The sequence below is a fragment of the Malurus melanocephalus genome, unplaced genomic scaffold, assembly GCF_030028575.1.
Source record: "Malurus melanocephalus ecotype Western Australia unplaced genomic scaffold, MMel_1.1 scaffold_160, whole genome shotgun sequence".
In the NCBI taxonomy this organism is placed as follows: Eukaryota; Metazoa; Chordata; class Aves; order Passeriformes; family Maluridae; genus Malurus; species Malurus melanocephalus.
Genome location: NW_026623392.1, coordinates 1,493,144 through 1,519,054, shown reverse-complemented (window position 1 = coordinate 1,519,054; position 25,911 = coordinate 1,493,144). Strand labels below are relative to the sequence as shown.

At 38.2% G+C, this 25,911-nt stretch overlaps 1 protein-coding gene across 1 annotated transcript in view; it reads right to left on the bottom strand.

Moving 5' to 3' along the window:
• The window catches only part of LOC130576885 (protein ENTREP2-like), a gene marked incomplete at its 5' end in the record, with an annotated part of 37,403 nt that extends 11,492 nt beyond the window's left edge, over positions 1-25,911 (bottom strand). The window contains one exon of the mRNA XM_057371858.1: positions 25,693-25,911. Within this exon, the coding sequence (XP_057227841.1) occupies positions 25,693-25,911 (219 nt within the window). The remainder of the gene's footprint in view (positions 1-25,692) is intronic.

The window sequence follows — 25,911 nt, the reverse complement described above, 5'->3', positions numbered from 1 at the left end:
AATGGGATGGTATTCCAGGGTAYAAGGTGTCACTTGTCTTTYTAAAAAACATGYTTGATTTTTCTGAAGTTAAGCTTATAATAGAATGGGATAGCAACTTTGCACACAAGATCTGTTTTTAGAACCATCTTCTTGCTATCTTTCCACATTAGCTTTTTAGAATCACCATCTGAGAAGCAAAAGTTTTATTTTCAAACTGAAAAACGCAGAGAGAGAGAGAAAGACCTCTTCTGCTCTGGCCAGCAGCTTTCTTTTTGTACACATGGAGAAAGCTGACACGAAAACAATGACAATGATGGCTGACAGAAAGCCTTCGCGTATCAAAAGCACTTAATAGAGAAACTTGGCTTTCTAGCAGTATCAAACAGACCAAGGACCACATTGAAGCTTGCTGATTAATGGACAGGAGAAATTCAAATTGAGTGCATCACAAACACCGAGCTGGCAGCTGATGTGAACAAAATCAGCTTCAGTACTTCAGTGCTGTAAAGGAAGAGTCTCTCAAGTTATTGCTACTGATTTGTATGAACATGATGATCTGTGCCATGTTTCAAGGAGTCTCTGGTTAGCAGGTATATCAGATACTGGTATCTTACCTGGGAAATAYTCTCTGCAGGACAATTGTAATAGTGATTACACCCTATCTTGTACCACAGTGAACACATCATGGCTAAACACAAAGACTGTGGAGAGGGGGTTGGCTTGCTTGTCTTGGGGTTGTGTTTTCCTCTGTTGATTTTTTTTTCTCCTTCTAATAGGAAAAAAATCAATGCAAATATCAAGGAAGCTGACAGAAAAGACAAGAAGGGAAAATAGTATAGCAAAAAAAGAATAGCTCTACAAACACACACAAAAAAACCCCAACAAAAATAACCACTGAAAAATGTGAGAGTCCCATTAATAGAAACTACATTATGCCAATAGTCTGCTATTCCTGTTTCATTCATCAGCTTGGGAAATGTTCTAGATGTTAGAAAGCATCCAGAATAGTACCAATTTTCATCAGACCAGATGTCAAATAAAAGATGCAAAGCTTGCTAAATAGGATTCTGCTTTCCTACAGCTTCCACAGGTTTTCCMTATAAAGGTATCCAACAGAACCCAGCTTAGAACAGCCTCAGCTCCCTGAGATACTCACACGCTATCCAGRWCAGRAACCCAGAGCTGGAATGCTCCTGCTCTCCTCACACAAAGCCCAGCATAGGGCAAGTCTCAGACTCATGTACCTGCATGTGAAAGAGCTCTGGCATCCACACAGGACCAAGGAGATGCAGCCACATCATTCAGAGCACACAGGAACCAGAAATGAAAAGTCTGTGCAGCCAATACAGCCTGTCTCCTCTTTCCCCTCCTCCCTTAGCTGCTTGCTGTGTCAAGCAGTTCAAAGAAGATATGAGTACAACAGAACACACAATTAAAGAAAAAAATTGAATAAATTAAGCATGAAAAATAGAAGTTATCCCTTCCTGCAGCATGTACMTTCTAAGCCAATAACCAATTCAGGCTTCCTAGTATTTCATTACCAATGAACAAGAGCAAAAGCACAGAGCTACACCCAATTTCCTGCACATTTTGCACTTTCAGAAGAATTTATGGGTATTGTTCCTTATGACTTGTAGTAAAATCATCAGTCTTCAAACTTAAGAATTGATTTTACAGCAATCAATTTAATCAGTTTTCTAAACCCAACCAAAACTGTGCTAATACTAATTCTATGTAGCTACACCTAGCCACCAGGTGCAGGGCAGTGCTGCAAGAACAGCAGAAAGCAAACTCTCATTTAAAGACTCTCACTTTTATTTATTTGTTACTTCRAAGTTGTATGCATTATTACCAAAAAACACATAGTAAAATTTAAAATTGGAAAAACAGCTGAAAATGGAATTTTTTTGTATCACTCTGCTTATATAAAAACAAGCAGMACTGGTCAACAATGTCAAAGTAACTAGTACTTCTAACATCTAACACATATTGCAATCTGGTGCACCTTCTTTACAATTTATACCTTTTGCTAAATTTTCTTGGAAACCTTTTTACTACAAAAATGAAAGTGACTGTCCTTTAAACATTCCACGAATAACTGCACAGATATTGGTTTTTCACTATTATACTCCATGCTTGTCACAGCTCACTTGTTACTCAAGTTGTTGTGTGCCTGAAGTACAAATACAGGGTTTAGAATATCAGTTTAAGTGCCGGTCTCCTGTCACTGTGTCCCTGTTATTTTGGTGACAAAGTCAGCTGTTCCATGCTCCAGGTCCTCTCCTATCAAGTGGGACAACAGCTCAGAGTGTGGTAGCCATATTTTAAATAAGCAGGCAAACTGAAAAAAGCACTTGGGTCATTATCACATATAACATTTAGTGCTACTGTACAGAACTACTAAACTGGTAGAGCAGCAACATAAAAATCTTTCTACAACAGAGAGGAACACAAGACAATGAGACCAGATTTGCCTGGGGCACAGCTCCAGTTTTTCTGTTTCACAAAAAAAATTAAAAAGCCTAACCCACAACAAAAAAAAAAAAAAAAAAAAAAAAAACCAAACCCCAAAAAAAAAAAAAAAAAAAGCCACAACAAATATGTGATTTCCCTTTAGAGATTACTTACCAGCAAACTTTGTCATCAATAGTGAGGAATTTCTCTAATGACTTTTTTTCCCCATAGCCAAAGGAACTCCTCAAACTAAGAACCAGTCTTTTTTTTTCCTAGGAAAACTCCTCTCAAGTTTTCCCAAGACCCAAAGCAGAAAAAAGCATATCCTGTTTAACTGATACACTTCAATGACAGCTCTGAGTACAAATGACTTTGCCTTCCATGCTTTCAATCTGAAGAGTCTGCACTGCCACCACAGATGGATTGAAAGAGAGTGCACAGAACAAAACACATCACTTCGTTTGTCTTTGAAATAATTTCTTAACTTTTTTCTCTCTCATGCTGCTAAGGAACAAAAGCATGAATATTTCTCCTTAAACTTAGTACCAAAAAGTACTATGAACTTTAGTACCAACATTTTATTGAAGTTGCAAAAAGTGCTAGGCAAGGGCACAAACAAGTGAGGCTTCTGCTTTCTGTCAGTGCCTTTATCTCCTCAACCATCCAGAAGGAAAACTTCAGTAACATCTTCTGTGAATATAACTATCAAAATATAACCTCACAGAGAGACTAGGAAAAACAATTCATGAAACTGAAGGATTATTTCCTTAATATTAGATAATTCTCCTTAAATTATTCACATTTCAAAAGGAAAAGAATACTTTGAGTATGAACTGACCCTAGCACATAAAAGTTCATATTGCAGGAAAAAAAATGGATATAACAGATGCAGTCATAAATGCATTGTTCTAACTAAACAAATAGATCCCTTTTTCTTGTTTCAGCCTAAAAATAAAATCTGAATAATATTAAATAAAGTGAATTTGCAAGCCATCAAATATGGCCACAAAGGATTACCACTTGTAAATCACAGCTGTTTAAAATGCTTAGATGTTTGCCAAAAAAAATCTGGTATAATACTAAAAAAAAAAACAAAAAAAAGCTTTTACTTATTTTAAGAAAACTTTAACAAAGGAAAAACCAATCTTTTATTTAACTGATATTAGGTTAACTCAGTAGTCTCAACAGAATGAGTCTTTCAAGTCTTTTTCTCCAGGGAACACAGGTGACAACAACTTTGTGAAAGTAAAGTCATTAAGTCATTCACAACTACAATATTCTTTTCATAATGAAGTTAAACAGCAAAACAAGGAACTTAACAAATACTCCCAGRGAAAAGAACTGCACACCAAAAGAAAAAGTTATGACCAAATCTAAAACTAGAAAAAGTTAGAAACGAGAGGAACTTCTGAGCTCAGGTCAGTAATATTAAGTTATTCACCTTATAAAAAACGTTTGCTGACTTTATGCCAAGTTACATACAACTACTGTTACATTCCTTTCCAATTAAAAACAAAAACATAGATCTACTCTATAGAAAGGAGAGCAGAGATCCTAACAAACAGGAATCATCAACATCATCGGAGAGCCAGAAAATGAGCAACTTGTCCAGTATATTTCTCTGAGATACTGCCCCTTTAGAACTCACCTTTATATACACAGCACACTGTATAATTTGCAGCATTATACACAGGGAAATTATCTTGGTGTGGGAATGAAACACAGCACCTGTAAAGCAATCTGTAAATCGGTTTTTGAAAAACCCATCCGGCTCTTATAAAGTATCAAAATGAGACTACAAAAAATTCCAGCAAATGAGCCTCAAACCAGTCCATGGGTGCACATGCATAATTTGGCATTTGTATTTAGCTTTTGTTAAGTGCATTTTGCAAAGCTGACAAGTGCTAAATTGGCCTGAATACAAGACAGTCCTGAATATCAAGTGACTCATTCTGCAAGAACAAATAACCAAAAGAGGAGTGAATTCCACCAAAGCACTAGACCAGGCATATGTCAGTCTTGATGAAACACCCTGAAAGAGTGCCAGGGGAACATTAAGATATTTTAAGTGTCTCAGTGCAAAACCACTTTAAGGGACCCAGCASATTCCACAGCAACCCAAAGTGAAGCCCCTTGAGCCCCAGCTGAGAAGCCAAGTCAGAGCTGGACAGCACCTGCTGCATTCAGAACCTCGATATCCTAAACCAGTCCAGCAACATCAGCACTTCCCAATGTAGGACTGGATACAGGATTAGCCAGATAATGAGATCAGAATATCAAAGACCAAATAAAACACACATTTGCTGATTCTGGAGTCAAAGGGATCAGAAGAAGAGACCTGGGACACACAGAAACAGAGAATTATCATAGAAATTCATTTTGATCTCTAAGTTGGCATGGATATAATCCATTAATCACAGCTTCTGCTTCACTAAATACTCCTTAMAGAAATAGGAAGAATGAAACTGGATAGGAAGGAATGATGGGGGCTGTCAAAAACAAAAGACAATGATATCCAGCATTCCATAAGTATTAATGTGGATTGGGAATCTTTTTCATTTTAACAACTCTCTCGATAAATAATTCTTGCAAAAAACTTCAATTACTCTCTTAAAATGACACTACTTTTGTTTCCTGGGGTAGAACAAAATCATCATATTCTCAGTCATTTTTGTGTTTCAGTAGATAAAGGAACTTTCATCTACRTTTTCTCATCCCACTTCCTTCAGAATTTTCTTCCTACTCATTGTAAAATGTTCCCAGACATACAGATCCTTTGTAACACCACACATCATTAAACCTTGGTTTAACCTGGTAATGACAAGACCAGTACCTCTCACCATAGTGCCACATACATTTCTTCATAGCGTAACAAACAGTCAGACACTTAATGATTCAAGAGATCACCTGAGGAAGGTCTAATACATAAGAGAAAAGAAAAGTAACAAAATCAGAAAGAAAATACAAAGGAAAAAGCTGGAAAGCTTGGGTCTTTTTGCAAACAGTTGGTTTCCTGATTCTAGAAAGCACAAGTCTTTGTCACATAAGTAGGTCATCTCACCCTTCCATGCTCCAGACTCTGCAAATTAAGACAGCTCTCTGCTAATTCACTATAATGCTGCAAGATTTAATGAACTTAGGACATCTTTTTTTCTTACACGGTATGTCAATTCTGCTTGTAATACGTTGTAATAAACAAGTTCTACTATACTTTTTCAAAATAAGTTCAGAAAAGACACCTTTAGAGATTCRTAATTCATCCCTGCTCCAGTTACCTCAGAACCCTCTTAATGTCTCTCCTGATATCCCTCCTATGGAAACTGCCACAAGAAATGTAGTGGTAACAGAGGAACCCTCACTCATGATCTAATTGTTTTCATTTCCTTTTCACAGTGCTAGTAGGTGCTTTGAATGACATATTTCTTTATCTATAAAAAGTGAAAAACAGAGAAGCATCCTTTATTTTTTTCAGTCTATTTTACAGAAAGACCTCAAACCYAACTTTCTCTAGAATTCCAATACGGCTTCACAAGAAACAGTACCAAGGAATATTATCGATCACTTTGCACAACAGTTGAGTTAGAGCACAAAAAAACTGCAAGAGAAGCAGCAAAATTGTACTGCCGTTCATGACAAGAAAAAAAGACAAAATCTCTCCTATCCCTTCCCTCTAGGCTTCCCATCCTACTCTTCATCTTGAGACATGGAAATCAGTAGCAGCATCAAGTGGATTATCAAGACAAGAGGTACAGAGCATTGTCAGTTCTCAGTGGGGTTGGATTTTGTTTTGGTAGGTTTTGTTTGTTTGATTTTAAATTCACACACACACAYACACAAAGAGTAAAAGCAGATAACTGCTAAACAGGGAGCTCTGCAGCAGACAGCAACTGGGAAAATGGGACATGAAAAAGAAACGGCCAGAGCAGTGAAGTCAGAAAACTTCAGCAGTAAAGTCAGAAAAATGTCATGAAAACCCAGTTTAAAACCATCATTAAAACTAAAAGCAATATTATAACTATTAAGTGCACCCAAATGTATATTTTTTCTAGCAAATATCAAAAAAATGCACTTGAGATACAAAAATAACTAGCAAAATTTAAAATATCATTGTGTGGCTGAAAATTTATCCCCTTTAAAGCTGAATATTCAACATGAAAGCTAAGCTATGTCTTATGCAGATATACACTGAAAACTTCAGAAAATATGTCTGAATGATCAGTCAAACTAGGAAGAAGCAACAGAGATGCTGCATAACAGAGTGCAAAGTTCACAGAGRAGTAATGGATGCCAAGTGATGCAGACTGCAAAACTTTCTCCTGTTCTGTTCCACTGTTGCACAGACCATGCTCAGTGAAACGTTGCACTGGTGCCTGCCCAATTAACATCTCATTTTGTTGCCTCAGCAGAGAAAAAAGATCACTGCATTGCTTGCTCTTAAAACACAGAAATAATCCCCTTGCTATATTGCAAAATATGATAAATTGAAAACACCTTGATACTCACATTATCAGGATTCTACAGGGAAGCAAATAAACTGCCTTTGTGTATGCTGTTATGTCTTGCCATTTTTAAGCCATTAAATCCATCTCCACATTTTACATGAAAAAACCCTAATATATCAAACCTCAATATTAATTGGAATACCGTCCTAGCCTAGAATTTTCAAAGCAGATGAAGAAAATAAGATTCAATACTGAAAGGAAATCACATAATTAAGATTTCTGAAATACTCTAAAGATTAGAATCTTCATTTTTCCTTCTCCTGAAAATGACAATCTATATACATTTATGTTTTTACAATACCACTCACCCATCAGTAAAAGGCTATAATTTGTTCTCTGTTGCACACCAAATACCTTTGAAATCAAAGCAGAAGACTTTTAACTGGAAAACTATTAAATATTCAAAGTAATTTTCTGCTATATCTCGAGTTAAACATGACTTGAGTTGCACAGTGCTGGCTTCCAATTTATAAATCCTTTTAGMACTGTTATATAAACACAACACAAAGTCATTTTCTGCAAGTATTCGTACAGTAATTCCTCTGAGGAACAATAAGAGAGAGAATAGAACCAGAAAACACGTGCAATTGTTATTAACTGGCACATTTACAAACATGAAACATCCTACATCCTTATTAAAAAATCATCTCAATGACAGCTGTTACACCTACTACCAAAAGCAGYTCTAATGAACCAAAGGCTGTCAAATTATTACAGGGTGCCACCATGTAATAGGGGATCATACAGGGACTTAACCAGAATGACAAARCCAGCTGAAGCCAAAGAGGGACACGTAAAGCTTGTTTTTGCAACACAAAGTCAGAAAACKAATCCATTCACTATTAGGAAAGCTTCTCTCATGAAAATTTCTTCAATCTTTTCCACAGAAAATACCTTCTGCGTTTTTTCAGCAAAAGGTGGTTATTACCAGTTATTCAATACTTTTAACAGTTCYAGGGTATGAATGTGAATCAGAATTAATAAAAAAGATGAGATGAATTTGAGTCCTTGAACTAGGCATGGCCTATTGAAACACACAGAGCACCACGAGGGGCACCAAACCCGCCCAAATCTCCAGCTATCACCTCTGAGTTTCCACCACTCAAAAAGCTTGTTACGAGAGATTAGCACAGGAAGGGTGTGCAGCTTCCCAAAACAACATGTTTGTAACARCAGTGTCTACACCCACAGGCAGCGCAGGCCAACAGGAACTGAGCTGCCGAGGGAACAGATGCTGTTGGGAAGCTGACATCCACACCATCCACATTTCTGGAGAACTCCTTCTTTGGCAAGGTTTGTTGTGGTTGATTGGTTTGTTATGGGCGTTTCTTTGTTTATTCRGGGTTTTTGTTTGCTTGTTTAATTTTGGTTTGGGTTTTTTGTGGCAGCGTGGGGGGTTGTTTTTTTGTTTGTTTGTTGGGGTGTTTTTTGGTTGTCTTGTCGAGTCTTTTCAAAACAAGATGTAGTTCTAGTCTGAGCCCGCGGATTTAAATGCCCATCCAGAGCCAGCCAGCATCAGAGACGCTGTGGGAGCACACTTTCCAGTTTAGTGTTATCCAGTCTGTAAGCTCAGAGAGCTCCAGGCGATGAATCAAAGCTCAGTGTGGAAACAATTGCATAATTCATTCTGAAAGTGCACATCTGAACCCAAACACTACTGTGGAGACACCGAGATAACCACCCACACATGACCTGAGCCTGGGACAYGTGCTGATACCACAACCAACCTAAGAATCCTGAAAAATTAAAAGCAAGGATTTCAAACAGAAAATTGAAAGATGTTTGCTAATGAGGAAGTTTAACACTGCTGAAAAATAACACACAAGAGAAATAAGGCATGAAAGGGGCCCTAACTGACAGAAAAGGGGAACACTGCAGAAAAGGACTTGAGGATTAGTTTAACCAGAAATCAAAACACAAATAAGACAGTGACARAACAGTGACACAGACAGCATCTGGGAACAAATTAGTAGGACTGTCATACATACAGATTGAACAGTACACATKCTGCTGCAATAAGCACCAAGGAAGATTCTCAGCAAGAATGCTCTGGCCAGCTTGGCCACATCTCATTAAATATACCCAGCTACTGAAGAGAATCCAGGTCAGAAATAAAGACGCCAAGTGATTTAGAAAATTTCTTACAAGTGAAGTTAGAAAGTTCTGTATGGTATACCCAGGTTAAAGAACAGTGGCATTTTTCTGGTAGGTTAAAAAACCTCAACAAATGAATAACGACAAAATCATTTGCCCCTCTGTCCACCACATACAAAAAAAAAAATCAGAWGCTTAACTTGCACAAAAGTTTACACTACATATTAAGATATTTACAGTTAGTGTATGAGATTCAGTCTAGTACAGGAGTAGTTAAGTGCTGGAAGACGTTGACTAACAGATTACACAGTTTCCTTTATTACCACGTAAACAAAACACTCAGCTAGAGATGCTGCTGTTTATAGCATAGATGAGCTGTTGAGACCCATGCCAGGTATACATACCTGTAATTTTATGATTTCTTTTAAAAAATACATTACTGATGTTTTATTTTAGAGTGTATACATTGGACATTACTATTTATTAAGAAAACATCCTAATTCTCAGAGAATGCAGTTTACCACKCCTTTAGTACTTTAGGCAGCTTTGCTTGGGCACTTACAGTGGACTGGCAGCAAGGAAGGTTTCTGTGTACTCTCCATTACCAAGTATATAGCTCAGGGATTTATAATTATTAYAATGCCCTTCCTAAATCTTACATCAATGCCAACAGGTAAAAACTTTGGAGACTCCCAGATTCTTTACCAAACAATTTAATGGTGAAATCCACCCTAGGTCTACAACTTCAAACACAATTATCAATGAGTCTCTAAATATAGAAAGACTATTAAAGGACCAGCTGGCATTTTAAAATTATGAAAGCCAACACTGTTCTTTGGCAACAGCACTAGCTGATGTTGCTAAGCTACTGCTGCTGCCCAGTTAGTTACACACCATCAGGTAATTAAATTCATGCAGGCCACTGAGATGTAGCAAAAGGAAAAAAAGAGGATAAAAAACCACACTCGAAATGCATTTTACACCAGTAAAACTCAGAAGTCAAGTCTTACCATCTGAGTCTATGAAGTCCAATATCGCTCGTGTGCATGACAAAATGATATACAGAGRAAAACAACTGGGATTTGGTGCTATTTTAGAGTCCATTTCATCTTTACTTGCCCTGTTAATTCACTTCAACTTGCTTTTGCTAGAACATAGCTGAGTTTTTATTGCTTTGCTATAATGCAGATAAGTTTTTATTGTTACGTACCTATGTTTTTGATGAGTGAACTTTGATTTTTGTCAAATTAATTTCTTGATAAGAAACAAAAGGAGATGCTGCTTCTGTGGGTCAACAGGGGAAAATGGAAGACAGTGTCAGAAAGGATAATAATTTTTCTGGGATTTAAATTAGAACCTATAAGGATAATGTGGTTTAATATGGGATCACTGTTCAAAAAATTTCTTTTGAAATTCTGGTAGTTTCTGTGAGATTTTAGTAGCAGCCTTTTCCTAATTCTTTCATCACCGATCACACTTGTGATTTCCAAATCTGAAATCCAAAACCTGCACTCTTCAGCAACCTAGCCACCCCAGCTAGCAACATTATACTATTTAACAAACTTGGAGAAGACTCCAAATTTCTTCCTAATAACAAACATCATCTTGACTTGTTCTCCAGTGCTTGTTCTCAAGCTTGATTCCATTTTTATCTAGGAATTACTTTTAGGCCCTTAGCAAAGCTGTGTCATTTGGAAGTCAGCCTTTTATCTCTGCTGGTGCAGAAGGAGCTAATTCCATTGGTGCAAAACAATTTCTAAAGAATCCTGTCCTCTCTGTCATACACTGTAAGCACAAATTTTATGGCTGTGATATTTCTTCCCTTCCTCATATAATTAAACCAGGAGGAACATTATTAAGATCAATTACAAGTTTAATGCTTTCTGGTTTATTTTTTTTGGTGGGTTTTGTTTTTGGTTTTTCACCTATGGCGAATGCATAACGGGTTGAAAAACTTTACACAGAATCATATTTAACCATTTTTTACTCTCAGTCAAGAACCACATTGGATTCTGCAAACTTTCCTCTGATCAACACTTTCTGCAAAGGAGGTAAAGGATGAAAGAGCAATGGAAGAGATCACAGGTCTACCAAGCAGGACAGAAAGACAGKAGGTGTTTAATTTATTGATGGAAGGGACACTTGGCAGCTGCACTCAGACACAAAGGTCACTGCGAGCTGGGAGCCAAGGCAACCTGACAAAAGCACCAGGGCACAGCTCTGGGATGCTCAATACAGGAATTGGAGACCATTATTTCCACAGACAGAAAGGTTACTGTCAAAACAGTGATGATATTACCTCATCAAGCAAAAGAATTTTCTGGCTCTGATTTATTTTTTCCTCCTGAATAATTAACCTCCATTTTGTACAAAAACAAACGAACCAACCAACCCCTACAGGCAGTACATTCTTGAAGGATCAGCTGTCAGCTTACCCTGTTCTATTTTGTTTCAACATCATATTCTGAAATCCCCACTAGATACATACATATAAAACCCCAACTCAACCAACAAAACATAAAATCCCAGCAACCAAAAAAAACAGGCAAAAAAGTGCCCACTAAGCAAAAAACCCTCAAAGAAACTAACAAAAAAAGATCCAAAACAACAACAAAAAGTATCTCTGCAGAATTTCCATTTATATTCAAGAGGGTTACTTCTATATATTTGTTATTCCACAAGATTATAAACTGCGAATCTATACCTCCACTAACACTACAATTATAATCCTAGATTTCTACAAAAATATTCCTTGCATTATCTGCTGGCATATTCCTTAAAGCCTTACTMCAGATGACTGGGTCAGTGAAATGACAAAATTCATTGTCCCTGAAACACACTCTAGTTATTTTTTAAAAAAAAACATGGGCAGGTAAAGCTAGAAAAGTTTTAATTTCTCAGGCAAAGAAGGGCAAAAACTCATCACTATTATGTTTATTACAGTTCCTTCAGTGTGTTTGTACAACCTTGTYATCCAATGGTAGGGCATATTTAGAGCTTACTAAAGTAACAGATCATCACTTGTCAGATGTGGAAACACAGAAGGAACAGATAGCACATTTCTTAAGAAAGTTCTTTTGGGTTTGAAGAGGTGTGAATCTTGTCTAGAGAACACACTATTTGCTTATTCTTATCTTCCTACTCCTCAGACATTTCAAATGGCAACTGGGGAAGCAAACATTTCTCTCAGTTAAATCACCAAGGTATTCTTTAACAGATGCCAAATACACTGATTTTTAGACTAAAAATCTTTTTTATTGCCTTACATTGATGTTAGTGGCTCCTTCTGAGAAATCCAGTAAAACATGGCCCATCCACCTATATGAGGTACCTTTTTYCATGCTAGAGAAATCACCTTCTTTAATATACAAGCTTACCTTTTCTTGCTCAGGCTGTTCACTGGCAATATRATTGGAAAAGCAAGGAATCCTTTTTTTGGCAGATTTGTTTGTAAAATTACAAAATCACTTTTCATGTTCTTCGGGATGATCTCCTCAGAAAATATTTTTTACTTAATCCAAAGTATCATTATATGTATTTWTACCATCAAACCTCTCATTTCTACAAGAGTCTACTGATTAATGTAATCACTGTGCATTATTGTTAATCCACAGGCTTCTTGTGGGCAACTAACAAATATAATTACACTGACAGTTGAATTTTCTGCTTTCAGAAAACAGAACACTTCACGAAGCCTCATATTATTTTTAAGTATAAGCTTTTGACATCCTATTCACTTTTGGCATGTTCTGTGGTCTATGTTGTTAGTCAGAAGTTCACTTCCMTCTGCTTTGTTTTGCGCTGCAGAGCTGCCTGTAAGGCAGGACTTAATCCAGCTCCAGCACAGAGCCCATCTCTGGCTGCTCCTGCAGGGAACAGGGGAACATCTGCATGGTGAACATGGCCCTGCTGAGGTGAGGCTGTGAGACTCCTCTGCAGTGGATGGGCACTCCTCAGGTGCTCCTTACTTACACTCTTGGCTTAAAGATGGAACTTACTCGCCAAGTCGCCGAATTGATCACGGTTTCAGTGCTGTGCTCTGTAATGTTTTACCCAAAAGCTTTTTGCAAAAAGCTGCTCCTATCATTGGTCTCATTTACCTTCCCAAACTCCACAGAAGAATTACRTCAGTAACAGCTAAATTATCTAAARCATTGATTCCTRAAGCACTTAGACTGGAAGCAAAGGAGGTTAAAATGTCTTGGTCTAACATTTTTGGCATTATATGGTTAACAGACTCAAGATAACAGAAGTATTTTTAGTCCTTTCTGAATCAGGGAAATATTGTTAAAARCATTGCTCTAATTTCTAAATGATCTAGTTTTCAAGAATTTGGGCTACAGCCCATTACTAGAGCATTCAATTTGGCACCAGATTCATTTTCTTGATTAACTCAGTTACAGTAGATCCAATGAAATACATTGTTTGGGGACTSTCATATAGTTCCTAAATACACCTGACTTTCAAAAAAAAAATCTAATTAATGTTTATTTTCCAGGAGTTCTAAATGTTAGTACATGTAGACTTACTTACTTTTCCATGAGTAAATTTCTTCACAAACCTATCTTGTTTCATTGATGTTATATAAATCAAARCAGACACTGATGAAGGGAAGAAATCTCTTCAGAATCCCAAAATAACTGRCCTCCAAAAATAAAAAAATTGTTTGTTCCACAGACGTTCAAGAGTGAAAAGTAACTGTAACTCTCAAACTGACTCCTTTTTGCTCATTATTTTTCATCTTCTCTATTTTTCAAAACAGGTTGAGTAACAAGATAATTACCTGGTTAGGAACTAAAACAGCTGATTGAGGCAAAACCTCAAGTTAACCCCAAACAATTCATATTGGAAGGCAAATTTTTAAATGGTCAGGACACAAGAAAGAACTATCAAGTGGAAGGGCATGACAACTTGCCTGGTGATGAATTCTAGTCCCATAAGCAAAACAGGCATTGCTGCAGGGGAAAGTACAAGGTCAGAAGTAGAAAATGGTTTTGCTTCCTTCTACCTTCCCATCTATTACTTTAGATTCACAAACCAGTGATGGGTATGACTGAACTCTTCAGACAATCCTCACCTAGAACTGACAGGAATTGTCACTGGGGACCACTTTTCCTAATAGTTGGTTTGATATTTGGTATTTCAGACACTTGATTCTCAGGAAGGTAGGTTAAGGAAGATGTGATGTGGTCTCTAGTGGACACCAAATGCCATTCTGATATTGGTTATACTTATTATCTGTATAACACTTCATTGTTTGTACTGTCATTATTGCTTTTACAGTAAAGGTTCTTCTCCACTCAAAAGGTAAATATTACATACCAAGAGAAATGAGTCTGTCAAACCACGGTGTGAGTATTTGAAAAGCTCAAAGGAGAAGCTGCATTGAAGATTTAAACTACTTAGGTAGGAAAGAAAATATTTACTGAATAAACATGAACTTCAAAAGCAGATAGCAATGTTTTAGTATTGTTGCTAGTTACTCCTTATTGTAACRATATTTCACAGGATCTCAAAGTGTGGTCTGACAGTGAAGCTTTATTCCAGATTTCATAAGGAATGAAGGAAATTTTTAAGGGAGGAAGGGAAGTCATTCTAAATTATTATGARTTCCTTAGGTGCAGAATAATATACGACACATGAGAAAAAACAGGAGAAGAGGAACAGCTGTTAAGAACTCCTTAAAAAAAATAATGTCTCCTCTTGTATCAGAACAAGCRCAAAGAATTGGTTATGTGAAGGATTTAAGTCTATACATTAAATGACTCCTACCTACCATATCAACATCACTTCTGTCCTTCTGAAAGGACAACCATTGCTGGTTTATGCATAAAAGGCAACACGAACAAGTTGCCAACATTTTGCCCGAAGTGTCCAGTGATATCAGGGAGAGAAAGGGCACCTGCCACCCCTGCCATCTGTCCTGTCCACTACTGTCTCTGGCTCCATGCTGCAGGTTCTGTGGTCACAACGTCAGAGATGCATCAGAGAAATSGCCTGATCCAGCTGCAAGAGACTCCTGCAATTACAGACACAATGATAATGTGTCTCAAGGGCACGAGCTGTTACTCTACATGTACTGTTCTTTTGTTCTTTCTTTGCTCTGTCCACCCCCGACTCCCCTCACTCCAGTGGTGTTTTGTGGTTTCCTTTGTTCTGGTTTTAATGTTACTTTGAACACGAAAATTATTTATAACACTCTGACGTATTTAAATAAATCTCCACTCCCCAAGTCAACATTTTTCAAGTATCCTTTATAACCAAATATTTGTGACAAACTCAGAAATATTCTTCTTTGATGCTTCCTTTTACTCTCAACATGCAATGAAAATTTATTTCACATGAAAACTCCATTATGTTTAAAACCACGGCAAAATGAAAACTCAAATCTAGCACATCTTGAATTAACAATGCTCTCCTGGAAAGCAATTTTCAAAGTAGAAGGGACTATAGCAGCATCCATTTGGTTTATTCCCATTTGCAACAGACACAAAGACCTTTCAGATACAAATCATGTCTGTGTAGGCAAGCCAGAGGAAGCTCAATTATCCTTCATCTAATGATTCCACATTTTCATTMGGAGTTTTCCAAATGCAATTTTTTATGTTCAGATCACAAACACAAAAACTGAAATTTGTCACAAGAATGCGTAAGTGGTCTTTCACCCCCTGGAAAATTTCTGTTTAAGCAGGAACATGTAAAGAGTCAAGTCCATAGTTTGATACTCCAGATGAACTGAGACAAATAAAACAGACTGATTTCCTTTGGCATCAACACAAACACAGGACTGGAGCCTCTGCACTGGAGAGTGTAATTATTTTTTTAGTCATGTATTTCACAAGTTTTCAAATGGTTTTGTAATTAGCCTCTGGAGAGAATAAAAATTGGTTTGAACTACAGCTACTTTAAATATATGACAAAACCACTTTCCMCTAATGTTATTTTCAGAATGACATAGCAGTGTCACACATGTTCACAGCACCATCAAAATCCTTGATAATTGTTTATCGAGTCAGAACTTGAAAATCTCTTAGTAATATTAGTCAATAAATGTGATCATTGCTATAGCAGAGGAATATAATAGAATTTATTTCTAACTTTTCTGTTAGAATCACACTCAAGAGAATGCATAATAGAGAGATAATAACCCATGTTTACTGTTGATAAATCATATTGTCCCTTGGCTCATCGAATGCTGAATTCTTTTTTTTTTTTTGAATTTTTTTTTTTTTTTTTTWAACTAAACAATTTATCTTAAATCTATTAGCAGGCAAAAAATCTAATCACAATTCTGAAAAATAGCTAAATACACAATTTTTCACCTAGATGAAAAAAAGTTTATTCTCTGAAGAGAGTGAATACAAAAGTGACAGCATAAAGCTACGAGTTTATTATCTCTCTGTGCCTCTGGATTAAGTGTGTTCATCTTAAAACCACCTGTTTTTATCTTGCCTGGCACTGAAGGCTTATCTAAAATCTTCAGATTAAGCCATGCTCTTTTCTGCTAAAACAGTAGGAAAAAAAAAAAAAAAAAAAAAAAAAAAAAAAAAAAATCCCCTAAGTACATTATACCCCTCACATGAAAATAATTCTGCTGAGACTGTGTCAGGAATAACAAACCTGCATAGTTACCAGTGAGGACATTATTTGCTTATTCTGCAAAACAGAAATTACTCATGGTGATGGCTTCTAGAAAGGAAGAAAGTTCATATTTAAAACTGAAAGCAAGTTTGCAAAGTAAAGTAACACCTGCCTCGTAAATTTTAAACAAAAGTTTAAAGTGCTGTGTTTCAACTATCTGTGTTTAAATAAAACTGTTGTAAAGACCAGAAATCCAAGAGTTAAATTCAGTTTGCCTCCTTCAAGCAAAAAMCATTCTTTAAAGTGCTTACATTTTCTCATTTTTATCTGAATATGAAAGCAATAAACACAAGCAAGTCTAAACTTTTTAGAATACTGTAAAATTATTCCTTTGTTTTTTTAAATCACAATCTATTGGAAATGTCTCGTTACAAGTGATGCAGCAGTAATTCAAACAAGTATTTCTCATTTACTGCAATATGGCTCAAAAGTACTCCACCTACTCAAKGCCCTTAGAAGGAACACACTGAGCACTGGCAACTGCTTCTCAGAACTGGCTATTTTAATCTGCAGACCTGCRCCAAATTACCAGTGTAGATGTAACCAGGATGGAGTAAAATTCTACCCAGCACAAAGCATTCCCATTAATTTGTAGGGAGTTCACATCCCCTGCACAACACAGGAGCTTTCAGATTGGCTTTACATGTTTTACCTGAATTAGTAAAGAGTAAATGGAACGAGCAAATCTGTGCAAAAGAATCTGGTCTTGAGAGCATCCACACCATAGACACATTGGATGGGCGACTATTTCAGACAAGCTCTGGTCTCACCCACCTGGCAGTCAGATTCTATTTRCTGTGTTCTTACAGCTCATCTTTTGGCTTCATTTAATCCCYYAGRAGTCAAGTTTGTGTGCTCTGAGAAYGCTCCATGGTGTGCATGAACAGTGAGTAGGAGCACACGAAGGACCTGCACTAAAACACCAATATGGATGCATCCACAGACCATCAAAACCAGCAACGATAAAATATACCAGGACAGGACTGAAGTTTCAAACAGCACAAGCAAGAACTTCTGAAGGAATTATCAACATACTCTTCTTAAAAACAGATTGTAGCCTTTGTTTATGGGATTGAAACTGTGATTCTGTGACTTTGCCAAAGATGGAAGGYTTAGCTTTAGAGCATCTTGATCTTAACAGGTTGCCTGCATGTAAGTTAGGATGCGCTAAATGTATAAATATTCCTCAATTATAAATTCCCTAGGTTTGTCACATTTGCATAACACTCCTTTAAAGCAGTGTGCTTGCTCCCAGAGAGAAGAGGTAATGACCACACCACCTGCTCTTAGAAGAGCAGCTTTCTTTAAATACACCACTGAAATAGTTATACTCCTGTAAGTTAAAGATTTTCAGGCAATTCACACCTTACAGAGTCCCATTATCTGTTTTGCCCTTGGATCCCAGAAGGCACAGGAGTGAGCAGAAAAATGAATTGTGAAAGAATAGCTAATTAAACATGATAATTCACAACTCATGCCTTTAGTAAGTCACAACATACAACTAAAATGAAGGTGTAATTAGTTCAGCAGTTGCAAATAACTGGATTATTGACCTTGGAAATTCCCACTTYCAACAAGGTACTTCGCTCTTTCCAAGTTTCTCTCCAAGCAGACTTTAATTCCTTACTGCTAGTTCTTATAAGTTCCTGGGCAGTATTCACTGTCTTTTCCAGCAAATGCTCATACATTTCCAGCATAAAACAATGGCTGGAAAGGACAACCACCATTCAGAAAAAGTATTTCATTCCTAAAGAGACTGAGACATACACCCAACTTTATACTACAGATTTAAAAAATGCACAAAACAAAAACCACAACAAACTGAAAAAATGTGTGCTGACAAAAGACTTACTCAAAATAATATTTGTATTCTGCAGACTGGTTGCCTACAGAAAAATAAAGACTTCAGAACACTGGTCATTTATAATAATATGGGATTTTAAAAAAATTATCCTATTTCTTCCCTACAGACTGAACACCTTCTGCTTCTTATCATAATTATCTTTGCTTTTTTCAACTACTCCTTTCTGTAACACAAGAAGTTTTTTAATTAATAAATTACTCTTTAGGCTCAGAAACAATAAAAGCTGATGTGTTTCATGAAACAAATAATGTTGACTTTCAYGAGTCTGCTATTTTCCAGTGCACTGGAGACGAAAAATCTCAAGGTTGTACTCGGTCCCAGATCCTCAGGAATTTAAAAGTAGTTATTTTACCATGCATAGTTCAAAGAATTWAAAAGGAACACTGCCATCTTTCTAACTGCTCCTCTGTCTGATTTTCTATCACTCCATCAGGATATGGAAACAATATTTTCAYTCATTAATACCATGTTCCAGAGCTCTGCCTCACCCCGGACTACAAAAAGCACAGAGGATGCACCCAAGGCTTCCTAGTTCTTATGTTCTGTGATGTGTATCACATCTGGCACATCATAGCCACAGGTTTGAACAGGTGTCTATTAACAGCCTATGGGTTTTCTGAGTTGGATGTTTTTGGGGTTTTTGTCTGCCATACAATATTGTCATGTACAAACCAAGAATGCTAAGAAAATTAACAATGACGCATCACCTAGACAAGACAAGTTGCAATCCTTAAGCATTTTATGAAGGTGAGAGGCAGGCCCATGCAGGTGACACTGGCATTTTTTTACTAAYGCTGTGTACCAACAACACACATCTCTAGTAGGCTTCCTGAGACACGAAATTCCAGACAGTTGACTTCCTTCCACAGATTGCTTGTATTTCAAAGCCCAGACAAACTTGCAAAGGAAAGGAAAGACCTGCCTGAGGTGTGAGCAAAACAAAAAAAAAGGTAAGAAAAAAAACCAGGGATCATAGTTAATAAGGGACAAAGCAGCAGAAAGGAGGAGATAAAGTCTCAAAGAATCAAAGTTAGTGTAATTATTTTGCAAATATGTATAACTGAAGGTTCCACTATTTGTAACTGAAACTATTACTGCATCTGACAATTTGTAACTGAGGAGTTAACAGTGATCCATCACACATGATAATTCTACTTTCTCAAATGTATCATCCAACTGAGTCGCTTTTATTTTGTGACTGCCACACTGGCAAATACCTACCATGAATTATTAGACAGAYTGTGAAGAGGCAAAAACTTAACAAGTCACTTGTTGGATTTTTGAAGTGATCCATTTCCTGGTCTTCTAAATTTCATCAAATTGAAGCAAGGAACATCAAAGTAACTGTTCTAATTAGATGCATTGTTCTAGTGGATGCATTGTCTTTCAGAAAAGACATAAGCTCTTCAACAGCCATGAACAGAAATCAGTTTCATTTGCTCYCTGAGCCTGACTATTTGATAATCAGCATTAGAGGTCTGATAAGTCTCTTGAAATCTTTTTCTGTGCAGAAATTATCCTGCTCAATTCCCAAAACAGCAATACAAACTACCTCCATAGAAGCCTAAAAGTGAGTATCTAGAGATACAGAACATTGTCTGAACCAGCAGCAAACTTCACAGAATGACCATGGCTGTGAGATTTGGAATCTTCTATTAGGACAATCATCTGCAGAGAAGGGCTTTGGGCACAGGATCTTATCCAAACAACATTTCCTCAAAGAAAGCTGAGTTATAGGTTGAGCTCTCAGGCTGTGTGTGTTAACCAGGAATATCAACCAAGCACCCCACACTATACATTTTCTTAGAGTACCTAGAGCCCTCACAGAGCACACTCAGAAGTACAATGGACATTTGGTTCAAAACAAAAACTAGTTAGTCTCCTTTATACCTACAGCAAGTGGACAGGAAAGTTGCCCTTTAAGTCCTAGCCGTGAAATTACCATCTCTGAGATAAATAAATAATGTGTTACAGGTTGCCCAAGTTCAATGAATACTACAAGACAACAGTAGCAGTAAGGTTACTTTCTCTCCAAGAGCTTTTTCTTATTTTCCATAAGAGAGAACTTGGGTCTGAGTTCATTCTGACAATCTCCCTATATATTTGCTTCCTTTTTTAAAGAACACAAAAAATCACGCATGTCAYGAACCTTGAAAAATTCTATACTGAAGATGCTTTTAAACCAGAAAGGTTGCTCTGTTCTGCACATAGGATATGGATGAAAAGAGGCRTAATTGAGAAGAGATGTAATAAAAAGGCTAAAGATCTTCCAGCAGCACACTTCTACACAAAAACACAACCACTGTCAACCACTGTCATTGTTAACTATATATAAAAAAAAAGAAATAGCATGTACTTGCTGTGTATTCTTCCAAGATTTCTACTGCCACAGAGTGATTTTAGAAACATGGGTAATCTTATTATTAAATTTATTATTTTAYTAATACTTTGCTCTACTAGAGAGAATTCTAGTTTCCAACTAAGCCTGGTAATTTTCTCAAATTGCTTGGATCAAGATGGGGCATAGCAGAATAAACATCTTTTTGCAAACTTCTAGTTAATTTCAAGACATGACTTCACAAAGCAAGATTTGCTTTTGCAGTCACGCTAACACAGCTCTATGAACCTGTGGTTTGCTACTGTCCTTACACGGACAGGAACCATGAACATCAGGCACACTTAGAAGCACCTCCTTCAACCTGGGCATGAACAGAACCAATACACTACAAACTGCTGTATGGTTTGCATTCCAAAGGCCAAAGGGGGTACAAGTATTTTCCCATATTMAAGCAACTATAGACCTACAGGAGAGACAAATAACCTTGTCACTGTTTRCACTTCCATTGATTTACCAGAACAGTCTAATTTTGAGACCTGTTCTTCTATGTTTAAAATGAGGGTAACACTCTGTTCTTGATGYTCTTAACAGGATCCATTGTGCTCACCTATGTTATATGAAAAAAGTATCCTTTTACCAACTGAGAGAATGCATAGATGAAATCACCATTTTCTCAGGAGACTGCAATTGGGAACAAGTTGCCAAGCATTTCAGCACATAGACTGCAAGGACTTGCCAATGATTACTGCCTATGCAGAGAATTCACCAGTACCTGCTTATCTAATTGCTAAAATTCCTTCTGCTCACTGGGAGATTGACTCTCATTAATTACCTTAAAAATGTCTTAATACAAAATACATGAAAATACTTTTTATCTTCCTAATATGATGCTATAAAAGATAAGATACATTGTTTAATGTACGGGATGATGCTTAAATAAGCTCTGAATTCTTCAAAGTTTCATGGAAATTATGGTGCCTTGCCCTTTAAATAAGCTCTCACTTGTATGGTCACTTGTTTCAATTTCAGAAAGAAAGTTAAGAAATCAGAACACTTCCTTGCATTTGATAACAGAATTTCCTGTGAGTCTAGTATGAAGCCTACTCTATTTTTTTTCAACCAGCTAGACTGTTACAAACACTAGGGAATTATTTTCAGAAACATTTGAAAGTCTTAACAAATTTTTGCAGCCTTCATTTCTATTGACAGGGCATTTCGTGTCAAAAACTGCTGAAAAGTACCAATGCCAAGATTACTCTCTTTTAGGATGTGCATTCCTAATGAGTAAAGACTACAGTAGATCACATAAACACAAAGAAAAAATAGATTCAGAATTGCTACTTCTACAGCAAACAACTCAGTTATTTACTTCCAACAAGTGAGGGGGAAGAAGTGTGAAGGCAGTGAGTATCTATGTCTGATTTTGGCACCAAATAAAGAGGGAGAGTTCCATTATTTATCTCTCATGTCACTTAAACCCACCTGTAGTTGTTTCTTTAATTCTATTTTACAGACACAAGCTAAAGATTGTCACTCTTCCACAGAAGCATTTTTCAGCTGAGTGAGGATACATATAGTGTTTGTTTAATACCTCAAAGGGCTTTTAGAAGGGGCTGTGTAATCAACTAACTTAACTTAGAGAAGCTCTTTAGGGCTCATCATGCTTCAAAACTGCTATGTTTTTATCTTAGCTCTTGAGACTTACAGATAAGAATAAGAGGAGAAAACTAAGTTTATTCTAGTGCTCAAACAGACCATTTATAAGGTAGAATTTTTTTTTTTAAGTAAACTCTTAGTTTAGGAAACAATGTACAGCTGTCTGGTTCTGATAACACAGGAAAATAAAACCTTCAAGTCAACAGGCTTGCAATTCTCTAAGCCTTCTACCCATTCTACCATAGGCTGGAGTCACGGGCTTGGCTTCTGTGGTGAGCACGTGTCCTGGTTTTGCTTGGTCCGGTTATTTGGTGGTGGGGGGATGGGACCAGGAAACCACAAAGATGGCTCCTGYGACAAAGTTCTTGAAGTTTTCTCCTTCTTCTCCAGCAAAAGGAGCCYTGMCCCCTGTGTTTCAGAACCAATCCATTGTGGCTCTGAGGTTGATGGACAGGCTGCTGGTCAGGCCTGGGCCAATTGCACAGGCAGTTGCACCTCTGTGATGAYGTWYGGTCTTGTACTTAAGAATTCAAAACAAGATAGAGAGCAGCTGCCATTTAGTTTTAGGTTGTTGGTATTTAGTTTTAGTATCATGCACTGGGGAAAAATAGAGCAGGAGAGTGAGGAGATRTAAGAAAAAAAATGGAGACCCAAGACCACAGTARGGAGAAGACAGGTGCTGTTGCCTTTTTTTGGCTGTGGTGCTCGACATGGAGAAAAAAATTGGTTCTCAAAAGGACAATTTCTTCAATGGGAGACCTGTATAGAAAAGAGAGGCCCTGCATACAAGATAAAAAAACGGCCTTTGAGGACTGGACTGATCATAAGGTAAAAAAAGGGGAAGCTTGGCACCCCCTCACATCTGAAGCGAGTTGATGCACAGAAGAAATTGTGTTCTGAGGGGGGAGGTGGTGGTCCTCCTCCCCCCTGCCTTCCCCCATCTGAAGCAAGCGGATGCTTAGAAGAAGTTGTGTTCTGCCAGGAGATTTGAGATAGTGGCCTTGGAGGACTGTTTTCCTTTTTCCCATGAGGTAAAGAAAAAGCATCCCATGCCATCAGCAGTTATACACTGACTGTTTCTTGGGAAAAGAACTTCCACAGCTCAGAGCTGTAAGGACTCTTCTCCTATGGTGCTGGACGATAACCATAACGAGTAGTTTGATCTATGTTAAACTTTCATCCCCTGCCTCTCTCGCACACAGGAAGGCATGGGGGGATGGGGGGGATGACCTGGGAGAAAGACAAGTTCCCTGAAAGAATAACATGTATCTTAAAATGTCCGTTTTTTTATTTCTTCTCCTTGTAAATTTTTCCCTATCTCTGTTCYGCCTCTCGGTGCRGTAGTATTCTTAGTAGTTTTTAGCAATAAATCTATTTCGCAACTTAAGTTATTCAGCCWGTCTGACCATTTTCTGGAGTATATACATATTTTTCTCTCAATTATGTTATCTTATCTAAAAGCCATAAATTGTAGTGTTAATTGGGCTTTTGCTCTCCCTTCTGCCTCTCCGGTGGGGGGAGGAAGGGAACRTAGTGGGTGCTTTGGCTTTCGGTCAAGTTCAAACCACGACAGCAAGTAACATGCATGACATTTTCACATTTTCTGTGAAATACACTGCACAAAGAGAAGAAAAGACAGCACCCACAGTAAGAAAACCAGTCCATCTTGGAGCATAGTGATTACCACCAGGAGTATCTTTGCACACAGAATACAGCAGGTGGGGGAAAAGGTACTATTGAAAAAGTTGTGCTTATTGAAATACACCATCAGTTATGTATATTCCTGCTCACTCTGTGAAGGCAAGAAACAAAGGCTGCTCAAGCTGTGTTGGTTTAGTACCACATTAATATGTAAGCAGTCAGATTCTGAACCTAAAATTCACACCTCATCACCACAAATAATTGCATATTATCTTGCAGAGGATCACATTCAAAAGAATGACTATGACAATATCAAGGYTATTAGTATAAATATTTCTTTTCAAGACTAGAATAAAATACAACAAAATCAAGAAAGATGTCTAAATAATTAATCCAAAACTACTCTTCTGCTCTGAAAGATCCAGAAAAAAAAAAGTATTATTCTGCAGAAGAACATATTAAATAGTTTAAGGGTTTTTTTTTTTTTTAAATCACACTATTTCTGCCACATGCTCAGAATAACCCAAAATGTTTTATCCAATATTTCTGTTCTGGTTTCTAACAAGCACATTTGAAGTTGAAAACTCTCTGGTCCGTTAAAAGAGCTGAAGAGACATAATTGAAACCAATAACGCATCAAATTAAATGGAGCAAATCTTCACCAATAACACAGAGTCTGCTACCAGTGCCCTCAAAAATGTCTAATTCTTCATAAATGTCAAGCACCATTTCACTGCTTATGAGAAAAACTTTCATGAAGCAGTATTATCCTAATGCGTGCATGTGTGCACTATACCCACACACAGATGCAGCCACTCATGATCAGCACTAAATGAGACCACCTGAGTCACAGTATCAACTGCTTTTTTTGGTTTTTAAAATTTGTGCTAGCAGGRCACGATGGCAAGTGAAGATGGATATTACAAGGGAATCAGAACCCCGGGCTGCGTTTACAACAAACAAGCTTTTCCCTCAGAGCAGCAGCCTCGCCTGGGGCTCGCCTCAGCCTCTCAGGGCAGGACTCGCGGGTGCCCCAAAGCCACGGCCTTTCCATCCTTCCCGCTCTCCTGGGCAGAACTCTTCCATGCCGTGTGTTTACCTTCAATCCCACTCCTGCCGTGCTCGTCTCGTTTGGTCACCTCCAGCACCGCGCGGCTCAATGTGCAACCGCGCCAGACCCCAAGCGGCGGCCGCAGCTCAAGGTGAGCCCAACTCAGCGCCGATGGAACGGGCACCAGTGGCTGAGGCAACGCCAGAGACTCGTTTGTCATCCCAACTTTCACCCGACTGCTGATAAAATACAATCCACCGTGGCCAGCCGTTCCAGAGGGGAGGTGGATGTGCCACCGCGCTGCTGCCGGGCTGGGGGACCGGCCGGGGCGGGGAAAGCGCCGGAGCCGCACCGAACGCAGCGCAGCCGATGAGGCGCTCACCTGCCCGCCTCACGCCGAGGCCCGGAATCGCCGCCCGCGTCCCACCTGCCGGCGTCCCGCCCGCCCCCTCCCGCGCCCCCGACTCACCGAGAAGCCGGCCCAGAAGGGGCAGGAGTGGCGGACGCGGGCCGAGGTGGTGAGCGCCAGGGCGGCGAAGCTGACAGCCACGATGAGGCAGCCGAGCACCATCTGCGTGACCCCCAGGACCAGCATGGCCCGCGAGCGGGCGCGCTGTTCGCGCAGGCGGGACAGGCTGCGGGACAGCGCGGTGGGGCTGAGGGAGCGCGCCCCGCCCGGGGCCCCGCC